Source organism: Dunckerocampus dactyliophorus, chromosome 9, assembly GCF_027744805.1.
Source record: "Dunckerocampus dactyliophorus isolate RoL2022-P2 chromosome 9, RoL_Ddac_1.1, whole genome shotgun sequence".
Lineage (NCBI taxonomy): Eukaryota > Metazoa > Chordata > Actinopteri > Syngnathiformes > Syngnathidae > Dunckerocampus > Dunckerocampus dactyliophorus.
The window spans coordinates 19,549,404-19,571,980 of NC_072827.1; the positions used below are offsets into that span (position 1 = coordinate 19,549,404).

Sequence of the window (22,577 nt, forward strand, 5' to 3'; positions counted from 1 at the left end):
AGTTCATGCCCAAAGACTAGATAGGACAGCTAGTCTAACCTGAACAGTCCAGTTACCATGGATCCAGTGCCCTGAGAATGCAGTGACCTGAATGAATGAGAATATTCGCAGGCATGTTTGTCCTAAAGGCCTTTCCCACAACAGTTTTAAATGGTCTACAGTAACCCCCCCCCCCCCTTTCTAAAGTGGCTTGAAATAGTGTGAGACCTCTTAATTGACAGCTGTTAACTGAAAAACTCAGAGCTTGTCTGCATTTCCCTGCTTCTGACCTCCACCAACGATGTCGTCAGAAGGTTTTTTTGTTCAGCAGGACTATGATAAAATGTAACTTACGTTACTTAGTTTACTTTACATTAGTTTGGACTTTCATTTGCGATTTGTCATGAAAACGATGCATGCAGATGCCTTTCACACAATCTTTATATGTCAGCCATTTTTAATCACTAAATAACACACTTTAGAGTATCCATTATTAAAACAGACACTTGAAAAATCAAGCAAATGCAAAGCAAATTAAATTCTCACAAATGAAATCATTATTAGAAGACAATTATCGGTGTTTTATCATTTTTATCAGCTTGACATTGTGCTCATTGTTGTAGTCTATACTTGTGGCATCATCACGTACAAATATTTTAATTATTCTATTAGTGTGACTACACGTGTGCCATTCGGGCGATGTATTAATAATAATGTTTTGTTTTTTCGTAAAATAGTGAACGTTTTGTCTTCTATTATGCAGGGACGAGCTAGCTAGCTCGTTTCTAGATAAATGTTCTTAATTGTTGGTGTGTGTGACGCTTGAATAATTGAAACACAACATACAGGGAATGTTTGTGCACATAACTCGTCTCCTTTCTAGGGGGAGGGAGGGGGCGCGCACACAAGCGTGAAGAGCTTTCTCTCGCGCGCGTGCGTTAGTCGAATAAAATATTAAAATATGATCCGAATACAACCCCCCCGCTCATCACACACACACACACACACACACACACACACACACACGTGCAAAGTTGGTGGGTGGCCTCCATACGAGGGCCTTGCGTCACCTCCAACCGTGAACAAAATATTAAGACAAAAAATTCAAAATGACATTATTTTTTTTGGAAGGCTATGATTTGAAGCAGAACTCGTTAAAATACACATAAAACGAGAGGAGAATTGTTCTGCTATGCATCAAAAAAGGCAACATTAATAAACACAAACCATGATGTGACACCCCCCCCCCCACCCCAGCCCCCGCACCACGTGAGGCACAAACGCAAATGCATTACAAAACTTTCTGCCTGTATCCAAAGTACTGTAAAAGCGTGCGCTATTTCTAGCTCGTATCGCATTACGCCAGCTTTAGCTAGACAGTAATAGTAAACAACATAGGAAACAGCTCAACAAAATATTTCTACAACCACAATCTAATCTAAATCTAAATATACAGGTATTGTTCATTAAATGTGTTTGTAAAGGGGAAAAAAATCCTTGTAGACTTCATTATATTGTTCAACTGTACCCAAGGTAAGTATTTTTCTTGTCGCCATTTAACACTGGCCTTTCAAAGGTGGGCCGATGCAGTTCTAATTCACTTATAGCAACTCTGCACTAACTTTTTAAGGGAAAAACGCCTCACATCAGCCTTAATGTTGTGTTGGCTTATTAAAACATGCAGTAAAGCAGATGGACATATTTCGTTAAATTGAGCCAAAATAGAAGAATTAAAGAGAGGCTGAATGAGCTGATTGGGCTTCCTTGTTCTGAAAGAACGACAACAATTCCCACGTTGCGTTGCAATATTTTATTCATGGAACGACCGGCAATACACTGGAGACTCACTGGAAATGTAATATATATATATATATTATACACACACACACACAGATATACATGTATATATATACAGTATGTATATGTATAACAATTATTAAAAAATGATGCAAATGTATGGTCACAATTAATACTTGTATTATTATTACTACTTTTGATGGCTGGCAGGCGTTTGACTCTATTGCTTTTGTTTGCATTTTCTATTTTTCCTGCTCATGTTTCCAATCAGGCTTAATTGAAATCGAAAGTAACGAACAGCAGACACACGACGAACAATTACAACTTGAAAAAAAAAGAGGTACAAATATACGCACATGTTGCATGGCGTTCTCTGTATTGTGTTTTTTTCGTTTCACAGATGTGTAGAAAAACATAACTGTAAAGGGACGCTTCAATTCACTTGAAATCGATTATATTTCTTTATATAGCTTATAGCGTTATGTTGTTGCTTTTGAATTATAGCAGGGCTAAATTGCTCGATAAAGGATCTGTCTCGTTTCCGTCAAGAATTAATTTGTCTTTTAGCTCACTTACTACTCCCCCCCGCCCCCATTTTTTTTTTTAAGGTAAATTGCTTCCATGCAGAGGTCACCTATCCGTCAATGTTCCTTTCCGCTCATTCTGCCGAGGCTGCCGATTTTTATTGTATTATTATTATCATTTAAAATACAAATTTGAATGTGGTTTTAGTGATATAAATTGATATATATATGTTATTTACGCTTACATGACGTAATGGATACGTTTGAACCCTTAATACCCATGCCTTAACATTAAAAACCTCTTTGGATGGGCTGTCAGTCATCCCTGACTGATTGCCTTTAGAAATTAACTAAAGTCATAATTTATTGATGAGAGCAACAATTGTAAAATTGTATTTTTGCCAAATGTGCATATTTTTTTCTATTGTGCCTGCAGTCATCAAAAATTTTAAATGTAGAATAATATTTATGCAATGGACAGTATGTACATTACAATAAAAATAAAACAGCAATCCACTATTAACTTCAACTGAAGTGTGTCATTTTTTAAATTATAGAATTATACAGCATATACAGTATATATTTTTATATATATGCAGATTTCATAACTCTCTCCTGGGCCCTCAAATGGGAAAAAAACCCTAAATAATAATAATCATAATAATTTAAAAAAGACTAAGAGTTTGACCTTCAGGGTCTCTTGAATTTCCGGGCTCGCAGTTTGTCTCTCGTTACTGTTTGCGTCTCTTCGGAGCCTGTTGGGAAGGCTTTTCTTCTCCTTTCTCGTAAATGGTGTCCACCTACCACCACCTCCAGCCCCCCCAATATGATCCCTTACCTGAAATGGAATCAGGCCGCCGCTAACGAGAAGGAGGGAGGAAGGTTGTGAGTGTCAGCACTCTGCACTTTGTCACTGGGCCACAACTATTTGACAGTTGGAATTATCTGTAAATACTTCATTTCATGTGCCGCACTCACGCCACCCCCTTTAGCTCCACTATATGCCACGATTTACACATGATAACATAAACACTTTGCTGGGGTACCCCCCCCCCGCCAAAAAAATTGACATTGGTGTACAGGAGGAGGCTTGATTGGTGGTGGTGGTAAGGGGGGCAACAAAAAAGTGGTGGTCTGCTTAATGAGGTTTTGGAAAGTGTGTGTTTTTGGAGGACAGGGTGGGCGTTTTTTGGGATTGTCGTCAGTATGCCAGAGGTTTGGAGCTGCCAACTGGCTATGTTATTAACTGAAAATGTGGAAAATAATACGCCCCTCCAAACTTGGCCCCTAATAGCGGGCCTTAATCAAATCAAAGCCTTTCCCTTCTCGTTAGATATGTTTATAACATTAAGTCTTTCCTTGACCACGTCCCCCTCCCTGGAGCACAGCGTTTAGGCACAAGAAAGTCGCTCTCATCGTGTCAACATGTCCGTCCTAATAAGCCCCGAAAGCGGGCTCTCATTACCCCTCAAGGTTGATGTTTGGACGGGAGGGAAAGTGATACAAGCGAGCTTAAGGAAGGTGAGGAGGTGTGTGTGTGTGTGTGTGTGTGTGTGCGTGCAGATGCTGTTCCCAGGTCAGCTATGAATGCCACATCTAGAGCCTACCTACCATGAAACGCCTCTGACAAGTGTCCCCTGAAAATGTCCTCTCTGCACCGTCGTGGTCCAGTATAGAGCTGCAAAGACTTATGGGTAAAAAAACCCAAACTTGCAGGACTTTGCAGGATGGGGCGGGGCTAATGGGAGCCCTGTCAATCATTTACTGTGAGACGCCAATGAGGAAGAGCTCGTCTCGTCTGACTCTTAAAAAGAGTCAATGATTGAAGACATATTAGCTGCACTGTGTTTTAAATGTTGGGGGGTGTGGGGGGCTCTGTCAGGGTGATAATGATCTGGCTAGGAGGGTGCAGGGTCAGGGGTCACCTCGCTGCTGTGATCTTGTGTTTGTTATTGCTATGCTGCCCTTGGACGGGTTAACATAGCGCACGGCCAGTCAGCTGGCATGTGAACTTCCTCTGACACACACACACACACACACACACACACACACACACACACACACACCTCTAAAGGGTCACTTCCACATGTGCTGATGGCCCCTGAGTGACTTTATCTAAACTGACAAAAAGTCTTATCCCACAACAGCAGCATGGCCTGTAAAAGGCCGAGCAACCTAAACGTTTGCGTCCTTAAAGTTGCTGCTCCACAGCCAACTTTTGTCATAAAATCACAAAAGATCAAAAAGAATCATCATCAAAGTATAGCTTCTGTAGTTTGAGTTCCTACAGAATCAAGAGGTTGCTCGCGCGTCGCCATAGCAGTGTAACCCTTGACAGTTTGGAGACAGTGTGACTATTGCCCATTTGACCTGTGACCTCAGCTTCCTCTGCCGTCGTCTGCTTTATCAGATACAGCGGAACCTTGGTTAGCGTCACTAATCTGTTCTAAAAGGTCCGACTCAAACCAAAAAATACTCTAACCGAATCAGTTTTTAACATAAGAAATAATGCAAATCCAATTATTTGTTCCGGACACACAAAAATGTTAACACGATTATAGTTTTACATGCAGAAAACCATCTGAAATGCATATAAATACATATAAATGATGAACGGAAGGATAAATGCACATTTAATTCATTTTTACCTACTTTGAAGACCTTTGTTGACAAAGACGGCGATGACGAGCAGCGAGGGAGGAGAAGAGAGATCCGTACGGGTGACACCTACATACTTTGTTATTTATTATTTTGTAAGTTATTTCTTGAATTCAATAGTGTTTCTCGCCTTCTTTATCAAAATGCTGGCACTTGCAACTTTATTTGGCTCCATGTTGGGTTATTTTGCAGCCGTGATCAATAAGAAAAAGAGCAACTTGTGGCTTAACTGTGCTAGTTAGCAAAGAACTACAGCTGGGGGACAATGACTTCCGGCTAACGCGGACGTTCTGTGATAAAAATACATTATCACCACAGTTGGACTCACGCAGTGTGTCAATAACATGACAAGAAATGCGCCATATTTGTGATGTAAACTGGAAAATACGCTAACCGTACGCTATCTGAGGTTTCACTGTAAAAGTAGAGTTTTTGCCTTGATACAGAACAATTGTCTGTGGAAGCTGTGTAGAATTTGGTTGAAGTTGGACCACTTGACCTTTGATCTCAGCTCCCGCCACCAGCTTGTGCAAAGCTGTGGCTCCGGATAAATAGGGTTCTACATTCTAATAACAGCATTCTATTAGGCAGTCTAGGAATAGCAGTAGCAGTCATAAATGCTAATAGCTAGCAACTAAATTAGTATACCTGTGATTGAAGGACGTGAGTGATGAAAGCTGAGGTAAGAGGATAGCTTATTGTGCGTCACACGTGCGGCCCACCCTCTTCCTTCTCTTTCAGGCGCAAAAGGCCGCACATAGATCCACTAATTGGGAGCATACTTGGGCTGAAGACCAGAGCGGAGAGGGAAGAATATCCTCTTAATTGTTATTGTCCGTCACTGGTGGCTTTAAAATCAACATGTGGCTTTCCCCACCACTGTTTAAATAAGCACAGTGCATAGTATTTACTTCAAATTTCACCTCCTCTAGGGGGACTGGTCTACTTTTGTCTAAATGGTGTGTATCGCATGCTTGAGATGCTCCAAAATGTACGACTTCAGGGTGGTGTTGCTCAGGTAAGTGTTTTAAGTCCATTTCTTTTACTGTGAACGATGAGGAACATTGAAGAGCAGAAGGGTCTCACAAATGTGCTTCTTTCACACGCTCCGCAGTCCTTATGTGACACATTTGCGTTCTAAAGATATAAAAACAGATAAAAAGAGGCAGCTCATTAATGCATGTAATGGGTCACACCTATCCTGCCTACAAAGCCGGTTATTAAAACACCAAAAACCTCCAACAACGCTAGCTACTAGCCGGCTAGTAGTTAGCCGGTGTGGTGCGACAAGGTGTCACTACGCCAGTAAAGTAGTCTTTCGGCGTAACAATGTTAATAATAATAAGATAATGTCGCTGTAGCTTGGTTAGTACACAGGTTACATTATGTAAATAGAGCATTGTTGGTGTTTTTTTTAGAAGGCTTCATAGGCGCAAGAGTTGCATCCCATTACCTGCATTTTTTTAGCTGTTTTTATGTCTTTACAACACAAAGAAGTGCAGTTTTCCTTTAAAATCTCATAGAAAGTCTTCCCAGAAGAGTGGAAGTTGTTAATATGCTGCCTGGTGCGCATGCAGATGCTGATTATGATGTAAATGATGAGTGAATGGAGGCAAGAGAGGCATTAGCGTGCTCTGCTTGGCCTGTTAATGCACTTCATACAGTACAGTATGTGGTGTGCTAATAGAAGATTGAGCAGAGGGTTCTGACATTGCCAGACCCTGCCATGTGTCGCTGATTAACCGGCCAGAGTTGCAATGATTTAGATGAAAAAGTATCGCATTAGCGGCCCCTAAATGTGTGCGTGTGTGTAGATTAATGATCCAGCAAAAGGCTACATTAGTGTTGACACAGTCTGCAGTGTCAAACTGATATCACATCTCTGTTTTATTTCTCACGGCCCTCTCCCGCTCTTATTTTAATCACTTTGACATTATTGAATATGACGGTCGATTTCTTCCCAACAGAACAACATCATATTCACAATGAAACGTTGTTTGTCTTCGGCTGGAGCCATGGAGCTTTAATCATGATGCCTTCCCACTGCACAGTGCCTGCCTGGCACGATATTAATGCATTTCCATTGGCAAAAGCAGGTGCTACAAGGTACTATTCGCAGTCAGCTGTGGTTCCCAGCATGACAAACCAATACTGTCAGGGAGAACGCACATGCTAATGTTAGCTGCTGCTGTGTCTTAGCGCTGGATGCTGCAGCGTTATACTCACTTGTCTCCACTTTGCTGCAGTGTGGCGGGTTCTCACTGCCCTCAGTCTCTTCTTGGATAAAATGTGTCTAAAAACCAATTAAGTTCTCCTCCTCCATCTTTGTTAGCATGTTTCATTCTGACCGATGCTTTGACACTTTCATACTACGGTACTGTGCAGTGGGAAAACATCATTAATTATGGGAGGATCATAGCCAAGTCCCATACAGTTGGAATTGCCCAGTGTGAGTGCAAAGTCAACAACAGCTAAACTTGACAAGGAAAATTGAAGTTTCAGAATAGCCTAGCCTGAGCGCAGACCTAAATCCAATAAAAATCAATGGGGTACCCTGAGGCGGAGCGATGCCCTTCAAAATCTTTGACATTTAGAGCGCTACTGCAAAGAAAGGAAGTCAGTATGTGCCATACTAAGGTCACATCATTTTTGGAAAAAAAGTTTTAAAATGTTGTTATCGTGGGGTCATTTTTTTATGTAGGAAAAGGCTATTGACGTATGTGCAAGATTTTCAGTAAGTAGTCCTCCACACTGAGTGTTGATGTGTCAGAGACCTGTAAGGGCAATGCGAGGAAGGGTGGTGGTTTTGGGGGGGGTTTAAGTGGGGGACCAGGAACAGCCAACACTTGCGTTAATCTGAGGCCAGACCTGTTTTATCTCAGTGTGAGGAGTAGCGAAGGAGGGCCAGAGGTCTTCGCAGGGACAAGGCCAGGCTCACTATTGTGTGGTTGGGAGAGGAGGGGGAAGCCAGGGAAGGGGGGTTAAGATGAGGCTGCCGTTGACCTGGTGAGGCGAGGGTCTTTCAGTCTGTCTGTCTCTAGATGTCTGTGGAAGGCCTGCTAACTGATTTGGCTTTAATTTGAGATGTGTCACCCCCCTTTTTTCCTTTTTAACCCATGGGAGGCTGGCGTGGCTGCAATAGGAGCTTGCTCACACACACACACACACACACACACACACACACACGCATACATGAGTATAAAATGATGGATAAGCAGACTTTGGGGATTGAGAACAGGAAGTGATGATTTAAACAGAGACGCCAGCCAGAGGAGGAATTTTACTTAGTTAGTGATCCCCTTCAGTTGACTCCAGCTTCATGTTACCATGCAGTCATTTATTTTACCAACACGCCAATGCATCATTTACTTACAGTATGTACTCGTACCCTGCAACACCCCCTCATTTTTATTCACTCATTTCTGTGCTCTTTTGCGTCTTAAACTTTACTTTCTTTTTAGTTTCAGCAGCTCGAGACTTATGTTTTATGCAGGGTAGGATGCACAAAACTAGAACTCTGGAAATATGCATTATATAAGACCTTACTGAATTCAACAAAATTCATTGGTTTACTTTTAGAGCACAGAAAACATCCAGAAAAATCCTGACAAAAAAATCCATGAATGAATTGGGACTAATATAGTTATTAATGTATTAATTGGGACTAATATAGCACAGTATAGTACAGTAAGTACGTGTCATCCCTCCTGTTTCAATCTTCTTTCCTGTCTGCCTCCAGTTTAAAATCCAGTAGAATAGGTTCCCGTACGTTAACGTTCATTAAAATGCCCTCTGATACCGTAGGTGACGATGGTGATGGCATTCACGCTTGAGCGGCAGCAATCTGCGAGAATAAATGTTAGGAATTTCCCTTATTTTCAGATTCAAATGTATGTTGACCTGCATGATAATGTATTTTATGGGCAGAAAAACATTGTCTGTGAACACAAATCAACCAACCAACTTCTGAGAATACCTTGGATATACAGTGCTGTTCAAAATTTTGGAGACACCTTTGGAGACCCTTTTGAATGAGAAAGCATCTCCAAACTTTTGACTGGTATTTTATATATGTATAAACACATTTCGCTTAAAGAATAAAACATTAGTAACTGGTGTAAAATACAGTAATCTCCTCATTTTTCTAGGTGGCTTATGAGACATAAACAACTAAAGTAAACTAAAGTAAACTAAAACTAAACTAAACTAACCCCCCCCCCCCCAAAAAAAAAAAGAACATATTATATTCGGACAAAGACGTTTAACCTAAAATCTAAACTATCAGACTTACAGTATTTGGACTAATTTATATTAATAACTTAAATAATTTAAATTGAACTTAACTATAAATTAACTTTACAAACTTTTTTTTTATTGAATAACATGTTCATAACCATATTTAAGAGTAAATGGAACGCTGGTAATGTTTATTATTATATATTATGAGCATTTGTGTTGGAACGTTTTTGGGCTTTTTGTAAGGCCCCTGCTCTAAGGTTTTATGTGTTTTTAAAATTGCATGCATCAAAATGCTCTCTTGTTCCGTTGATGGTACACGGACCACAGGTTGCCTACCCTTGGTGTACAGACAAGCAAACAGCTGGGACTTCCTTGGTGGAGCTGATGGGTGCTAACGTTGTTGTGTGGGCAGTTACCGCTTTGTGATAACACTTGCGCTTTTGCTATGTATTAATAACACTGGGCCTCCATGCAAATGGCATAAAAGTCCAAAATGAATTCTGATGTTTACCAGGCCTGCTTCGTCCCTAAATACGCCACCCCTGTCCCCTTGTGTTGTTTGGCCATCACCATGACGCCGCGTGGGTCTACACTATCAACAATCTCCCCATTAGATCAGACACTATTAGAGTCTCTGAGCAAACAGCGTGGCCGCTTTTAAAGGCTGCCTTGTTATCTAATCTCGTCAGCGGGGATGAGCTGGACTTTGGAGTTCACAGACAAGAGAGAGGAGGCACTTTGTTTGTTGTGGGTATAAAACGCACTCGAGGTCAGACAGTGTCGCCATTGGACACCCCCACCTCGATTTCCCAGGGCCTTCATTAGAAGTATTAGCTTTATGAGCACTGATAAGAAGTTCTTTGTCTTAGGTTACGTGGTCAGGTCCAATCAGGACGTCCAGACCTGGTATAAGAAGATAGCGTGGTACAAACCTGATACTAAGACACAGTGGCGCAGCTAGAGGGTGACCACGGCCACCCCAGTGGCCATCTAGACATTTCAGGTATCAACTTATTGCCACTACAGTATGTGAGTAATGGTCTCACCTTGGCCACCCCAATGAAAAATGTCTGGCTCCGCCACTGCTGAGGTGATGTCTGAATTACATTAGTCTTATTAAACATCTTTCATTGGCAGTAGAAGGCCAGAGATCTCAAGAACATGATAAAAGTCGTCAGGTGTAATGAAAAAGACAGGAAGTCAACTGTTGGACGATCACGTTTTGCCCACTTTTTATTGTCTCAAAGCCCCATTTCATTCAAGCAGTACCTGTCGGTTTGCATTGTTGGCGGTTTTGGCTGATCTTTGTTGTGTGCTTTTGTCCTCGTACATTATTTTGTTTGTTTGTGGTGTCTGTTTTTCTCAATTTGCTATTCCTGTTATTGCAGGGCTGCAACCACATGGCCTGGAGGCAGTCCGCGCCACACATGACACTTGTGGGCACACAATAGATATGACCACATACAAGCTCAGTACTTTGTACAATGGTTGGCAGATTAGAGTGAATAGGTGCGTGTTGTTGAAATGATCTTCTCCAATAGTGAGAGTGTGCATTGTGTGTTGCATGAAGTCATGAAATACTTGAAAATAATTTGATCGAACCGCAGTGAAAGCTTATCCTCCGCGTCAGACGTGATGAATGTAGCAGATGAAAATAATCCTTCTAACATGTCAATCTATGTTCTGGCACCAGGTCGGTCTGCATGAATACATTCATACATTCTTGTATGTGTCCTTCATCCCTTCACTGTGCTGTTTGGCAAACTGTGAGCTCCAAAGCCAAAAGCCAAAAGGTGTCTGCTTGCCATTTTAGCCAGACTTCACGCACTATTTCCGGGCTGCTGGAGGCCCCGGTCCCCACCACACTTCTCTGCCCTCCTTGGAGCATCGCTGGGCATACTTTCAGGTGGAACACCTCGCTGTTTTTGCCGGGATGCTGCTGTGGAGGACAGGAGAACTAGCATGGAGAGGGGCCAGGTACACCTCGCCTGTCTGCCTTTGAGCCCTTATAGGGCAGCAGGAGCAGGGAGGCAGGCCGAGGTGCGCAGAGCCTCAGGCGGGTGAAGGAATGTCGTGTCACAAGTTTGAATGGTGGTGCAGACTTTGGTGCAGATCGTCTTATTTTCTTGCAACAGAGCAGGCTTTGTAATCTTGGAAGTATATTTATGGTCTTTATTGAATAATTGGGCACGTATACAGTTTAAACATTTCTAGGTTCCCAAAATGGAATACGCCAATTATAATATGGGGTACATGAATAAAAATGAAAAACAATTAGCGCCTAAACCTCACAATTACGAGTGCACCTGAACGCCTCACGGCAATAAAAGAAGACAGTGCATGAAGTTATTCATTGCCTGAATGAGGCTTTATCGTTGGTTGTACGTATTTTTGTACTTTGGATACTGCTTCATTGTGATTATTAAACGTTCCTCACCAATTTGGTATTAAATTAATGTGCAGACTTAAACCACAGCCATCGTGAGAGAACAAAATAAGTGAAGCTCAAATTCAACCCATTCAAAGAGAAAGATGCCAACATCAGACTGGAATAAAAGATATGTAGGATGATTACTTATCTATTTATCAGTGCTCATGTGAAACTTTATCAAAATGTGACCATGCAAAATACACATTTTTGACCCGGAATTACTATAAAAACTTTTTACTGTAAAAACAATGAATTATGTTCAATATTTCAGATAAGATAATTCAGATAAAAAGCGGTATGAGAAAATGACAAATGTATAGTTTTCTATTGTGAGGAAATTCTTTCTGTATTTCACATTTTCAAAGCATTTTTGAGTTCCAACAATATTTTAACTTTGGTTTTAGTTTCATCTGATGAGAGAGACAGGTTCAGCAGCCACCTTTCTCTGTTTTTTTGGTTGTTTTTTTTTAACTTTTTTCCTTTAATGATAGACTATCTTAGTAATAAAGTTATCTGAAATCCCAATCTGAATGATTTCCACATGTGAGAGTGCACGTTCGTGGCATTTTTGCTCTGATTTTACACGACTTTAAGCTACGAATTTTGCCTCCCGTGTATTTGAGCCTGTGACAACATGTAAAGTCATATGCAACCCAGCAATAATGCCTTTTCCATAAATTACTTTCTTCAGATATCTGATTGGCTGAAATGGCCAAATGTGTTATTGTTGAGCCACAATTTATGACATGTAATTCTTCTAGTGCTGTCTTTGACTAAGGACTTTCATTGTCGAATCTGATTCATTGATTTAGTCCATAGTCGACTAACAATCGACTGTTGTTGTTTTTTTTTTTTAAGAGCAGAGCTAATGGCGATCCTGACACATAAACAGATCTCATTTGCAACAAGCGCCGCACGGTGGTCTAGTGGTTAGCATGTTGGCCACACAGGCACAGTCAGGAGATGGGTTCGAATCTCCGTTGGGCATTTCTGTGTGGAGTTTGCATGTTCTCCCCGTGCGTGGGTTTTCTCAGTACTCCGGTTTCCTCCCACATTCCAAAAACATGCATGTTAGGTTAATTGGCGACTCTAAATTGTCCATAGGTATGAATGTGAGTGGGAATGGTTGTTTGTCTATATGTGCCCTGCCATTGGCTGGCGACCAGTCCAGGGTGTACCCCGCCTGTCGCCCGAAGTCAGCTGGGATAGGCTCCAGCATGCCCCTGCGACCTTAATAAGGAGAAGCGGCCTAGAAAATGTGACTCGACCTATCTTGTCTTGACCTGAGACAGACTTTGACTTGGACTTGCACGTCTTTACTTGAGACTCGACTCGAGACTTGAGATTAAAGACTTGTCTTACTTGAGACTTTCAAAACGCTGACTTCTTCCCACCGCTGTTATTTAACAACAGAACATTTGCACCTGGTTTTAAACATACACATAAATGCATGTCTGACTTAACTAAGGAACAGAGTCATTGAGATTTTTTAATATATTTAAGTCGTGTGTGTGTGTGTGTGTGTGTGTGTGTGTGTGTGTGTGTGTGTGTGTGTGTGTGTGGAAGTTTAGTCCCCGTAAGTTGGACGTTTAACATTTTTCAAAATATCCCTGTATATATGGTCACACGCCAATTTATAACTGACCAAAAACACTGTCTAAACCAAAAATATATTTCCCCATATAAAATGCATGTTACATTTACATACCAACCACACGCCAAGTAACAAATGGCACAATGATAACGCTATTGGCCATGACAGCCAATGAGAAACTTGAAGAAAGTCATTTCTGGAAAAGGCAAGGTAATAAGTAAATAGTTAATTGAGAAAGCCGGGAATCTTACTTGTGGAAACGGCTTTATTTGAGCAAATGTTCTTACTACTGTTTTGAAGTATTGCTATTTAATTGGAGTCCATGTTGTAAACACGTCCACTACCACCACTACTTTTCACCCTCCTGCTGCCGCCTACAGAGCAGCCAAAGGGATCAGCGAGTGTTTTTCTGTTTGTTATGTCTCCATCCTTTCAAGGTTCTTTATCAGCCTCCTCCTGCTTCTCTTGCTGATTGCTCGGGTCCGTGTTAGGGGGCCAGAGGCGGCGGTGTACGCCGACCCGGCGTGGGCCCCGCCTGCCCAGCGTCACCCATAAGTGCCTCTGACAGCGGCGGTGCTCTGTTATTAACTGTGATCAGCCACCAGCAGGAGAGGCTCCACCGCAGGAGACACAAAGCCTGCTTTCACCTCACCCTCTGACATCCAGCGTGCAGCCCCCTCACCTCACCCCCCGCCTCTTGACCCCCTGGGCTCATACATATTTACATCTTTTCATACAGTGCATGTACAGTTGTTGTAATATAGAGTCATTCACGGCATACTGGGAGGCGCCTCTGGACCGCATCCGAGCCCTCCAGGCTGATGAGCAGTGCAGGGATACTTAAAAAAAAGATCAACTCTCAAGTTAGTGCCGCTATGTGGGATTAGTGCGACACGTAAACAGAGCGCTGTATCGTGTACGGGCGTGTGGCTTTCATCCATATAGGTGGTCCTCACTGCAGTCAGGATGTGGGAGAGCCATCAGCCGCTAGAAGCAACAACACAGCACGGCTCATTAGATGACAAAATTGGGGCAGAAATAAATAAATGTTAGCGGGGGGAGGGGGGTGGGCGCGAAAAGCATAATGACAGTTGACTATGTTTAGCCGGGAGAAAAAGCATCGGGATAAACAGCAGCTCGTCCCGGTGAAAAAACCCCCAAAAGCCACTTTTCCCCTCCCACACGGGCCATAATGAGAACCCCGCCATTCAATTGTTGAATAGTTGAGGCTTTGCTCCCTTTGAGGTGACTGGCTTTAATATAGCAACACCGCACAGACAGCGGGCCCATGCACGATGTCCTCCCCAGCGGCGTTCAAAGCTCCGGCGTGCTGGCGACACGGCTCACATGCATTATTCCTCACAAGCGCGGCCCTTTGTTTGCCTTATGTTCACATCCCGCAAATTGTAGGCTTTGTCCATCAGCGCTCCTTATTTCAGTTCATTTTTACCCCCCACCACATCTCCCCAACCCCACCCCCATCCAGCCAGTGACATTTGACCTCACAAATGTTCTTCTGACACTATAAATAATCTTGGAAATTGTTTTCCCGAAAGAGTGGGACTTCATATTTTTCTCACCTTTACCTTTTGTAGGTGCAAGAGAAACGCCCCATGATCCATCCAAAGTTACATACTGAACAATCACATACAACAGTGAATGGTGTTCCTCAGGGATATGCTAAGGGTCCATTCATTTTCCATGTATTGTAAAAGTTCTGGATATTTTGGCAACCTTATTTAGCTGCAGACGAGTGCCTCCAAATATTAGTAGCACCCCCATCAACATGTCGTTACATAAAAGGTAAACACGCCAAGAAAGACGTTGTAGAGTGTCCAGTATTTAACTGTGATCCAGTGGGGTTTACTGGATGCTTATTCCCTGTTAAAAACCTCTCCGGATGACAGGTCAGGCACCATTAAATGAGCACGCTGCCGTGTTACTGCGGCTCCAAACACCCGTTGGCGCCGCTACAAACACACACACAGACGCACCCGCACGCACACACACGCACAAACACACACGCAGATTGCCCACTTAGCCTTTCGTTTTGCCTATGCCTCACTTAACCCCGCAGCTACGCTTAGCAGTCATTACACTCAGGGTCAAGTGTGATCCCACTACTTATCTGCATCAACAACTGAGACACACACACACGCACGCACACATGCATTACTGTGGCTAATAGGCAATGCTGCCCTCGTGCGCCCTACAATTAGTAATTACAAGTGGTTAAGAAACGTTATTGATGGATGTGCTTCCCATAAAGAAGCTCATAAACACACATACCACACACTGCTGTTCCTTATGGCGCACACACCCAGTTATGTCGGAGTATCTCAGTCGTGCAGTAAGGTAACCCCTGCTAATATGAAATTCAGCCTTAAATTTGAATTAGAATTAAAGTTTTGTTTCGGAGTCAAGCTGCCATCGCTGGCGTAAAGCCTTGCTTAAACGTAGAGGCATTTTTTTAAAGTAATATTTTTAAACATTTTTTTGTTCCACAGTGTCATATTGAAACCTTTATTAACTATGCAGACACTTTTCAAAGTAACATTTTAACATTTTGAAATGTTATGCAAGTGTAAAAATAAGTTCATATTAGGAGGTCAAAACGATAAAAGCCCGAGACTTATTCTTAATTTGGCATGCAAGTGTAAAAAGAAGTGAACCACTGCTGAAAACAACACATTTTAACTTGGATAACAAGTGGCAACGCAAATGGTGAAACCTTAAGATGCCTTGCGTCTTCCTGTGTATATTCTTCCTGTCTTGTTGAGGCTGCTGCTTCTTTTGGAAATTAGCGGAACAAAAAAGCCAAAGAAAAAGAAAAATTTGCGTAGATCCTTTGATGCGCGAACAACTAAAAAGTTTGACTTGAGAGGCGTATTTTTGCCTTAAAATTGTACAATAAACTTGAAGCTGTACTTGTGTAAGATTGAAAGCAATTGTGTCATTTTTGTTTTATTTCAATGTTTTATTTATTTTTTACATTTTATTTGTATTTATTTTATTCTTACTGGTATTTTTAGTTGATCAAAATGACCGCGTACTAACAGTAACACTCGAATACACATCAGTGTGAGTCTGATGGTGCTTATTCAGCATTATTACAACTCGCAGGAACATTCTATACTGGCCCTGCGGCACCATCATTTTTCAAGTTTTTGTGTGTGAAACTTGACTGTAGGAGGTTTGAAGAGACAACTCCCTTCACCGCAGCCCTGCTATCTCTGTGGGAGTTCATCACACGCGCGTAACAAGAAAGGGACACAGTAATTCATTGTGTTGCGGGCAGATGTGCACATCAGTCACTGGGCTATAAATTAACTGTCATAATAGTTTGTGTGGCCTGGGTGCCTGCCCCCGCCCACGCATAGAACCCCCCCCAACAGTCATGTGATGGGTGCATGCATGATAATGTGGGGGATATTTAGCAGAGGTGGGTCCCACATGGCAGCCATAACAATTGTGAGGACACACTGGCTTCAACAATGAATGCATTGATTTTTTTTAATATTATGTTTTGTAGTAAAAGAAAAACTTAACAAAATGTACAAATATTTGAGATCATTTAATGCAAAATGCATGATATTGTCCTCTTAATTTAACAGACAACTCAGTGTTATTATAAACTGGATAGTGGCCAAATTATTAATTGCAGCTACACAAACCAATTGTGCATATTTAGATATTATTGATCTATTATATACTTATATGTATCAGAGTTTTACCAGCATTATTAGGTAGTCCTTGATTGATATGTTTAATCCAGTTATTTTTCTTATTTTTTTTTGCCTGGCGAAGACGAGACGAAGTCATAACGTGTGAAGTCCTTAAAAAAAAACTATCTGGGACTCCAGCGCCATCTACTGTTGAATTCAGGACATAAACACACACACACACACACACACACACACACAATTGGTAGAAGTTATTTTTCCTCCCCTCCAAAAAAGTGAATTCACATTGATGGCCGTAGTAGTGTCCTAACAAGGAGGCAGCGTTGATACATACACACTGCACAAATGGGGAAACGTCTATCCTTTTTTTGAGTGTCAAGACCAGGAGGAGGGTCAGTAAAAAGAGGCACTGTTAGAGGTGTAAAGCCTTCCTTCAAGATAAAACATTCTTGTATAATTAGGGACAAATGGGAGGATGCAGAACGTTCCACCAGGGAAAATCCTTTCGATGAGCTTGTTTTACTTTGTTGCTGTATAGCATCATACTGTAGAGTTCTTCACTTTTTCTTCAGCATTGAGCAGAATGTGTCATGTAAACCAAAAGCCAAGTCAAAGAAGTGGACGGAGAGTTCTCTAGAGTCCAAAAGCGGGAGGCTAAATGTCCGTAAAACCTGCATTTTTATTGATTAGCCAGCAGGGGGAGACTCCAATTATGCGTAATTATCCCTTGACTTATTCCATTTATTCCAAACCACCGAATTTCTCTTGGAGATCAATAAAGTATATTTTTCATACAGTCACGTTATATAATCTTAAACCTTCCAACTGTACTTTAAAAGGGGGAAAAAAACGTTGAAATGTAAAAACAAAAAGGGATCCAAGTCATCCTGAGTTGGGAAACCATAAATAAGATTGTGGCCTGGAAAGACGATCACGCCTCTCATCCTGTTTGTGTGTGGTGTCTTGTACAAGTCAGTCCAAGCAGCATGTACTGTACTACTGGAGATGCTAGTATCCTTGTAGTCCATTATACACCTTCTGCACAGAGCCTTGTTTCAGAAGATCACGTATACCTGCGGCAACACAAGCAATGTAAAACATAGTAACTTGAGGAAAGATGACTTAACGTATTATATTTGAGGAAAAGATACAACAAAGTTGTTGCCTGCGATTACTCCTCACCCTTTTTCTGCTGCTCATCCAGCTGTGTCTGAGGGAACTCCACGTCGCAGGTGATAATGAGAGAGCCGCGAATGTTGACGTTGTCGAAGTTAGGCAGGCCTTCGCCTTTCTTCCACATCCTGGCACCGGGCTTGGTCACCTTGTCTCGCATGATGTGCACCTGACGGCCAAAGAGAGGCTCAAAGTAAATATACTTGTTGACGTAGCCGAAATCGAAACAAACCATCGCTTGCACATTTACTTGTGACTTTCGCCAGAGACAAAAGCAGAATGAACAATTATAATGAAAGGACATTGTTTGTTGACATGGTTTTCCCCCCTATTTATGCATTTTTTGTTATTTTTCTGTTTTCATGTGATACTGTAGCAACGAGAGTACAGGATTGTGTGTGGTTCAAAACTGGTGCAGGCGTTCGCCTGCGAGTTCGAGTCGGACCAAGAGAGAGAAGCGTTGCCAAGCCATGTTGACCACAATGAAGAGTGGAATGTGTCTTGCTGTAAGGTGTGCAGCGCTGTTTTGTACATGACAATAGGAGGGTGATATGTGCACTGTCATCCTGCATCATGGTCATTCTGCCGACATTACAATATTTTATACAGTGGAACTTCGGTTTGTGTATTTTTCGGCTCATGTAAAAATAAAAAAAAAAAATACACCAAAATTATGCTTCGGTTAGCGTACAATATGGCACATGCCTTGTCATGTTAATAATTTACTGCATGAGGCCAACTTCTTTTGTAACATTTTTATAACAAAATGTCGCAATTAGCATGGAAACCGGAACCAAAAGTCATTGTTCCAAGTTCTGTTGCCAGTCTATGATGTCATCAGTGATTGACGCTGTAGTTCTTTGCTAACAGTTGCGCTGCAAGGCTCTGCTTTTCTTATTGTTCACCACTACAAAATAATCCACAATGGAGCCAAAGAAAGTTGCAGGTACAAGTATTTTGATAAAAAGGTCAAAAACATTGAATTCAGTAAATAGCAAAATCAGAGCAAAACACGAAGGTGGTGTCAGTGTGGATCTCTGCTCACCACAGCTTCACAGCAGTAATGCGGTTTATCGAGACGGCAGCGATGTTGTGGTACACTGCTGAGGAAGTTAACAATACATATCACATGTCAACATAAATGGAACAATTTTCATAGAAAAGACCCCTTTGGCTCTAAAACATTATGCCGACAAAAAAGTAAACCATACATCAACATCAACTTAAGTGGGCAGTTGTTAGTAAAAAAGACGACCGTGGTTGACCAGGACTTGAGTTGTACATCCTTTTACATCAGTGATGTTGAAGCAGTGCCTGTGCTTCAGTTGGCGACAGAATCAGTACTGACTTACAGTAAGTGTGTTCCAATGTATGAGAGAACAATAATAGCACCTTGTGTCCGTCCAAGTGTACAATGTCCATCTCAAAGCCGACCAGCGCCTCCACCAGGGAGATGGTGACGTTGGTGTACAGGTCGTCCCCTCTACGTTCAAACACTGGGTGTCTACAAAGAAACATCTCATTAGCATAACAGGACAAAACGTCACACTGTACTTTGTTGTCATTGTCGACAGTCAGCTCCTACTTTAGCACTTTGATGCGGAAGCGTAGATCTCCAGGTTCTCCGTCGATGTGAGGCTCCCCTATGAACATTCATTAAAAAAAAAAAAAAAAAAAATTAAAAAAAAAAAAGAATACATTTAAATTCAAACACAAACAAAACAGGCGTCCATGAAGCCTACCTTCTCCGATGAAGGGGTACTCCATCTCATCTCTCACCCCTTGTTCAATTTCCACCTCCAAGGTTCTTTCCTCATTCACCAGCCTGATGTGTTCAAAAACAACAAATCAATGCCATCAATCATCCCGCCAGTTAATGATAACCGCCAGCCTTCTGAGGAAGTACAGACGGCTCTGCCCTTTCCGGCACAGAGCATCTATGTTGGCAGTCCAGTCCAGTTTATCATCCGGACACACTCCCAGGTATTTATAGGTGTGAACCACCTCCACACGGTCATCTTTAATGAGAACAGGTTCTGGGTGCATCCTGTTTCTCCGAAAGTTTTGTTGTTTTTGTTCATTGTGACCACTATTCATAACCGCCACCTTCCATAATAGAAATAAACAAAGACTAAGCAACAAAGTCACAAAAGCTGCAGTATCCAGCATTGCGCCAGGAAGTGATTAACACAAATGCTATGGGTTGTCATGGACTCACTTCACATTGGGACACTCGTCGCAGACCATCTCTTGGGTCATCTGGAAGCGGCCCGGGCCGAGCTGCGTGGTCCTCATTTCCTGTCGGCAGTTGCACTTCCTCTTGCCAGGAGCTTCTTTGGCGATAGGCTTGTTACGCACCACCTGGTCCACAAGGCAAAATCCTGTTTACAATTAAAACTACTTTCAAAAGGGGGGAAGTGTTCTCCTCACCTCCACAAAGTTCCCAGAGTAGACCTCTTCCAGTGTGACCTCCAGGTCTAGTATGATGTCATTCCCTCTGGGGATGTTTCGGTCCTGTTGCTGCCGGTTGCCACCAAACATGAAACCAAAGTCGCCAAAGAAACTGTAGAGAGGGACAAAGCATTTAATACAAGAATTGTATGGCAACACTACAATGCATTCAGACGGCGTAAAGAATCCTATAAGCTTTGTCTTCCACTTGCACTAACCAGAGACTAACCTGGAGAAGATGTCATTGTGTGAGCCGTGGTGGCCTTCCTTAAGGCCATCCTCACCATAGGCGTCATACTGTTTCCTCTTCTCTTCGTCTGAGAGAACCTGCAGAATAAAATCGTGTAGTACTCAGAAAGGAGCCTGCATATACAGTACATACGCTCATTGGCCACAACATTAGACACACCTGCAAGATAACACACACTGTTCAACTGATGTCCGCTTTATCATTTGTAAAGGCAGTTTTTTTTTTTGATACAGCTCTTGTATTGACTCATTCGATGCAGGTGTACTTAATGTTGTGGACAGTGTGTCTCAAGCGTCATGATTCATGAAAACAGACTTAGTAACAGTAACCTTTGTAGTCATTATACTGTATGTAAAAGAGTTGTGCTGTTAGATCAGCCTTCCCATATTCGTGTGACAGCCAATCAGACGCAGCCACACGATCGAATTGACCAATGACAATGAGCCTAGTGTTTCCAACGGCAACCGAGGAGCTAGCTAGCTAGCGCGCACACAGGCTTGTGCCTCGAGCGCTTCCGGTACACATTTTCACAACAAAACATCGACACTTCGTTTAACTCGTCGCCTCTGAAGCTCAGTTGTGGAATAACAGTTGTCTCTTACTTCGTATGCTGCGCCCAAGTCAGCGAATTTATCCTGAGCTTTGGGGTCGTCTTGGTTCCTGTCGGGGTGTAACTGGAGAGCTAGCTTCCTGTAGGCTTTCTTGATGTCCCTGATAGATGCACTCTTGGTCACACCCAAAATCTTGTAAAAATCGCGCCTGTGGGAGAGAAAATAGCAGTTATAAAGATGACAAACGTGTCTGATCTTACAACAACATGCTCGCTTCTTTATGTGACAGGGCTCGCTAAGTATTTAGCTGATTTAGCCGTTTACACAATGTAATAACACTGCCAAGATTATATAAAAGGCATAAACAAACGTATTTGGTATCCTTGTCCCCTGCACTGCTTGAACCAATCACAGTGGAACATGTGTACCAGCTCGCGATGCTGCTTCGCTGCTGCGTGAGCGACCATTCCAGCCTAAAGCCTTACCCGGCGAACACCGCCGTAATAGCCCAGAGGATCAAGCAGCACACACTGCACAGGTTTATCCCTTTGGCAGCCATATATATGTGTATAAATCCACGCAACAAATATAAATGTAACAAAAAAAGCTTGAAAGAGCCGGCTTCTTTTGAAGGCTGGACCTAGTAGCTGCCAGAAGCCTTTTTCCGCCTTGTCAAGGAAGTCCAGCCCACCGGCAGCACACATTTAAAGAGACAGTGCACGTTAACGTTGAAAACAATTACCTGTGTGTATGAATGCATTACAAAGGTTGAAAGCTTATGTTTTGATTTAAGACCTAATGGTGATTTTTATTCTGTTTCTCTTTCCAAAAGCCGCTTAACCAATGGGAAACACTGATTGCGAAAGTTTGCTTTTTATGAGGTTCCACTGTATGACAGTACATAAGGTATAACAATTGTCAAAGCAACCGGTTTGACTCGTTGGCTATCGAGTTCACGTAATTTGGGGCAAAGAATTCTCCCTGGAGGAATGAATCCCTACTTGACAGATTTTTTTTAAACAAAACACGTAACCCTAAATAAGTATTTGTTTCTAGTACCAGTCCAGACTACATATTTAATTAATACATCTATGGTTATTATTATCGTAAATTATGTTTGATAGAACTCTTGAACTGAATCAATTTAAATCGTGTAAGTGTACCACAAACTGGCCTGTGACTGGCTATTGCTAGCTGCTCGAACACTGCAGCCGGCGGGGCGGAGCTTGTAGGTCCGCTGTGGACAA

The 22,577-nt window shown here is 42.1% G+C and overlaps 1 protein-coding gene across 1 annotated transcript; it reads right to left on the bottom strand.

Moving 5' to 3' along the window:
* Positions 1-16,721: 16,721 nt before the first annotated feature.
* dnajb11 (DnaJ heat shock protein family (Hsp40) member B11) lies at positions 16,722-22,005 on the bottom strand. The gene is made up of 10 exons (XM_054787204.1): positions 21,816-22,005; positions 21,382-21,538; positions 20,759-20,856; positions 20,509-20,641; positions 20,297-20,439; positions 19,821-19,903; positions 19,664-19,721; positions 19,471-19,582; positions 18,088-18,247; positions 16,722-17,978 (listed from the first exon to the last, which is right to left on the bottom strand). Exons 1-10 carry the CDS (start codon positions 21,887-21,889, stop codon positions 17,914-17,916), a joined length of 1,083 nt encoding a protein of 360 aa, XP_054643179.1. The 5' UTR covers positions 21,890-22,005; the 3' UTR covers positions 16,722-17,913.
* Between the last annotated feature and the right edge of the window lie 572 nt (positions 22,006-22,577).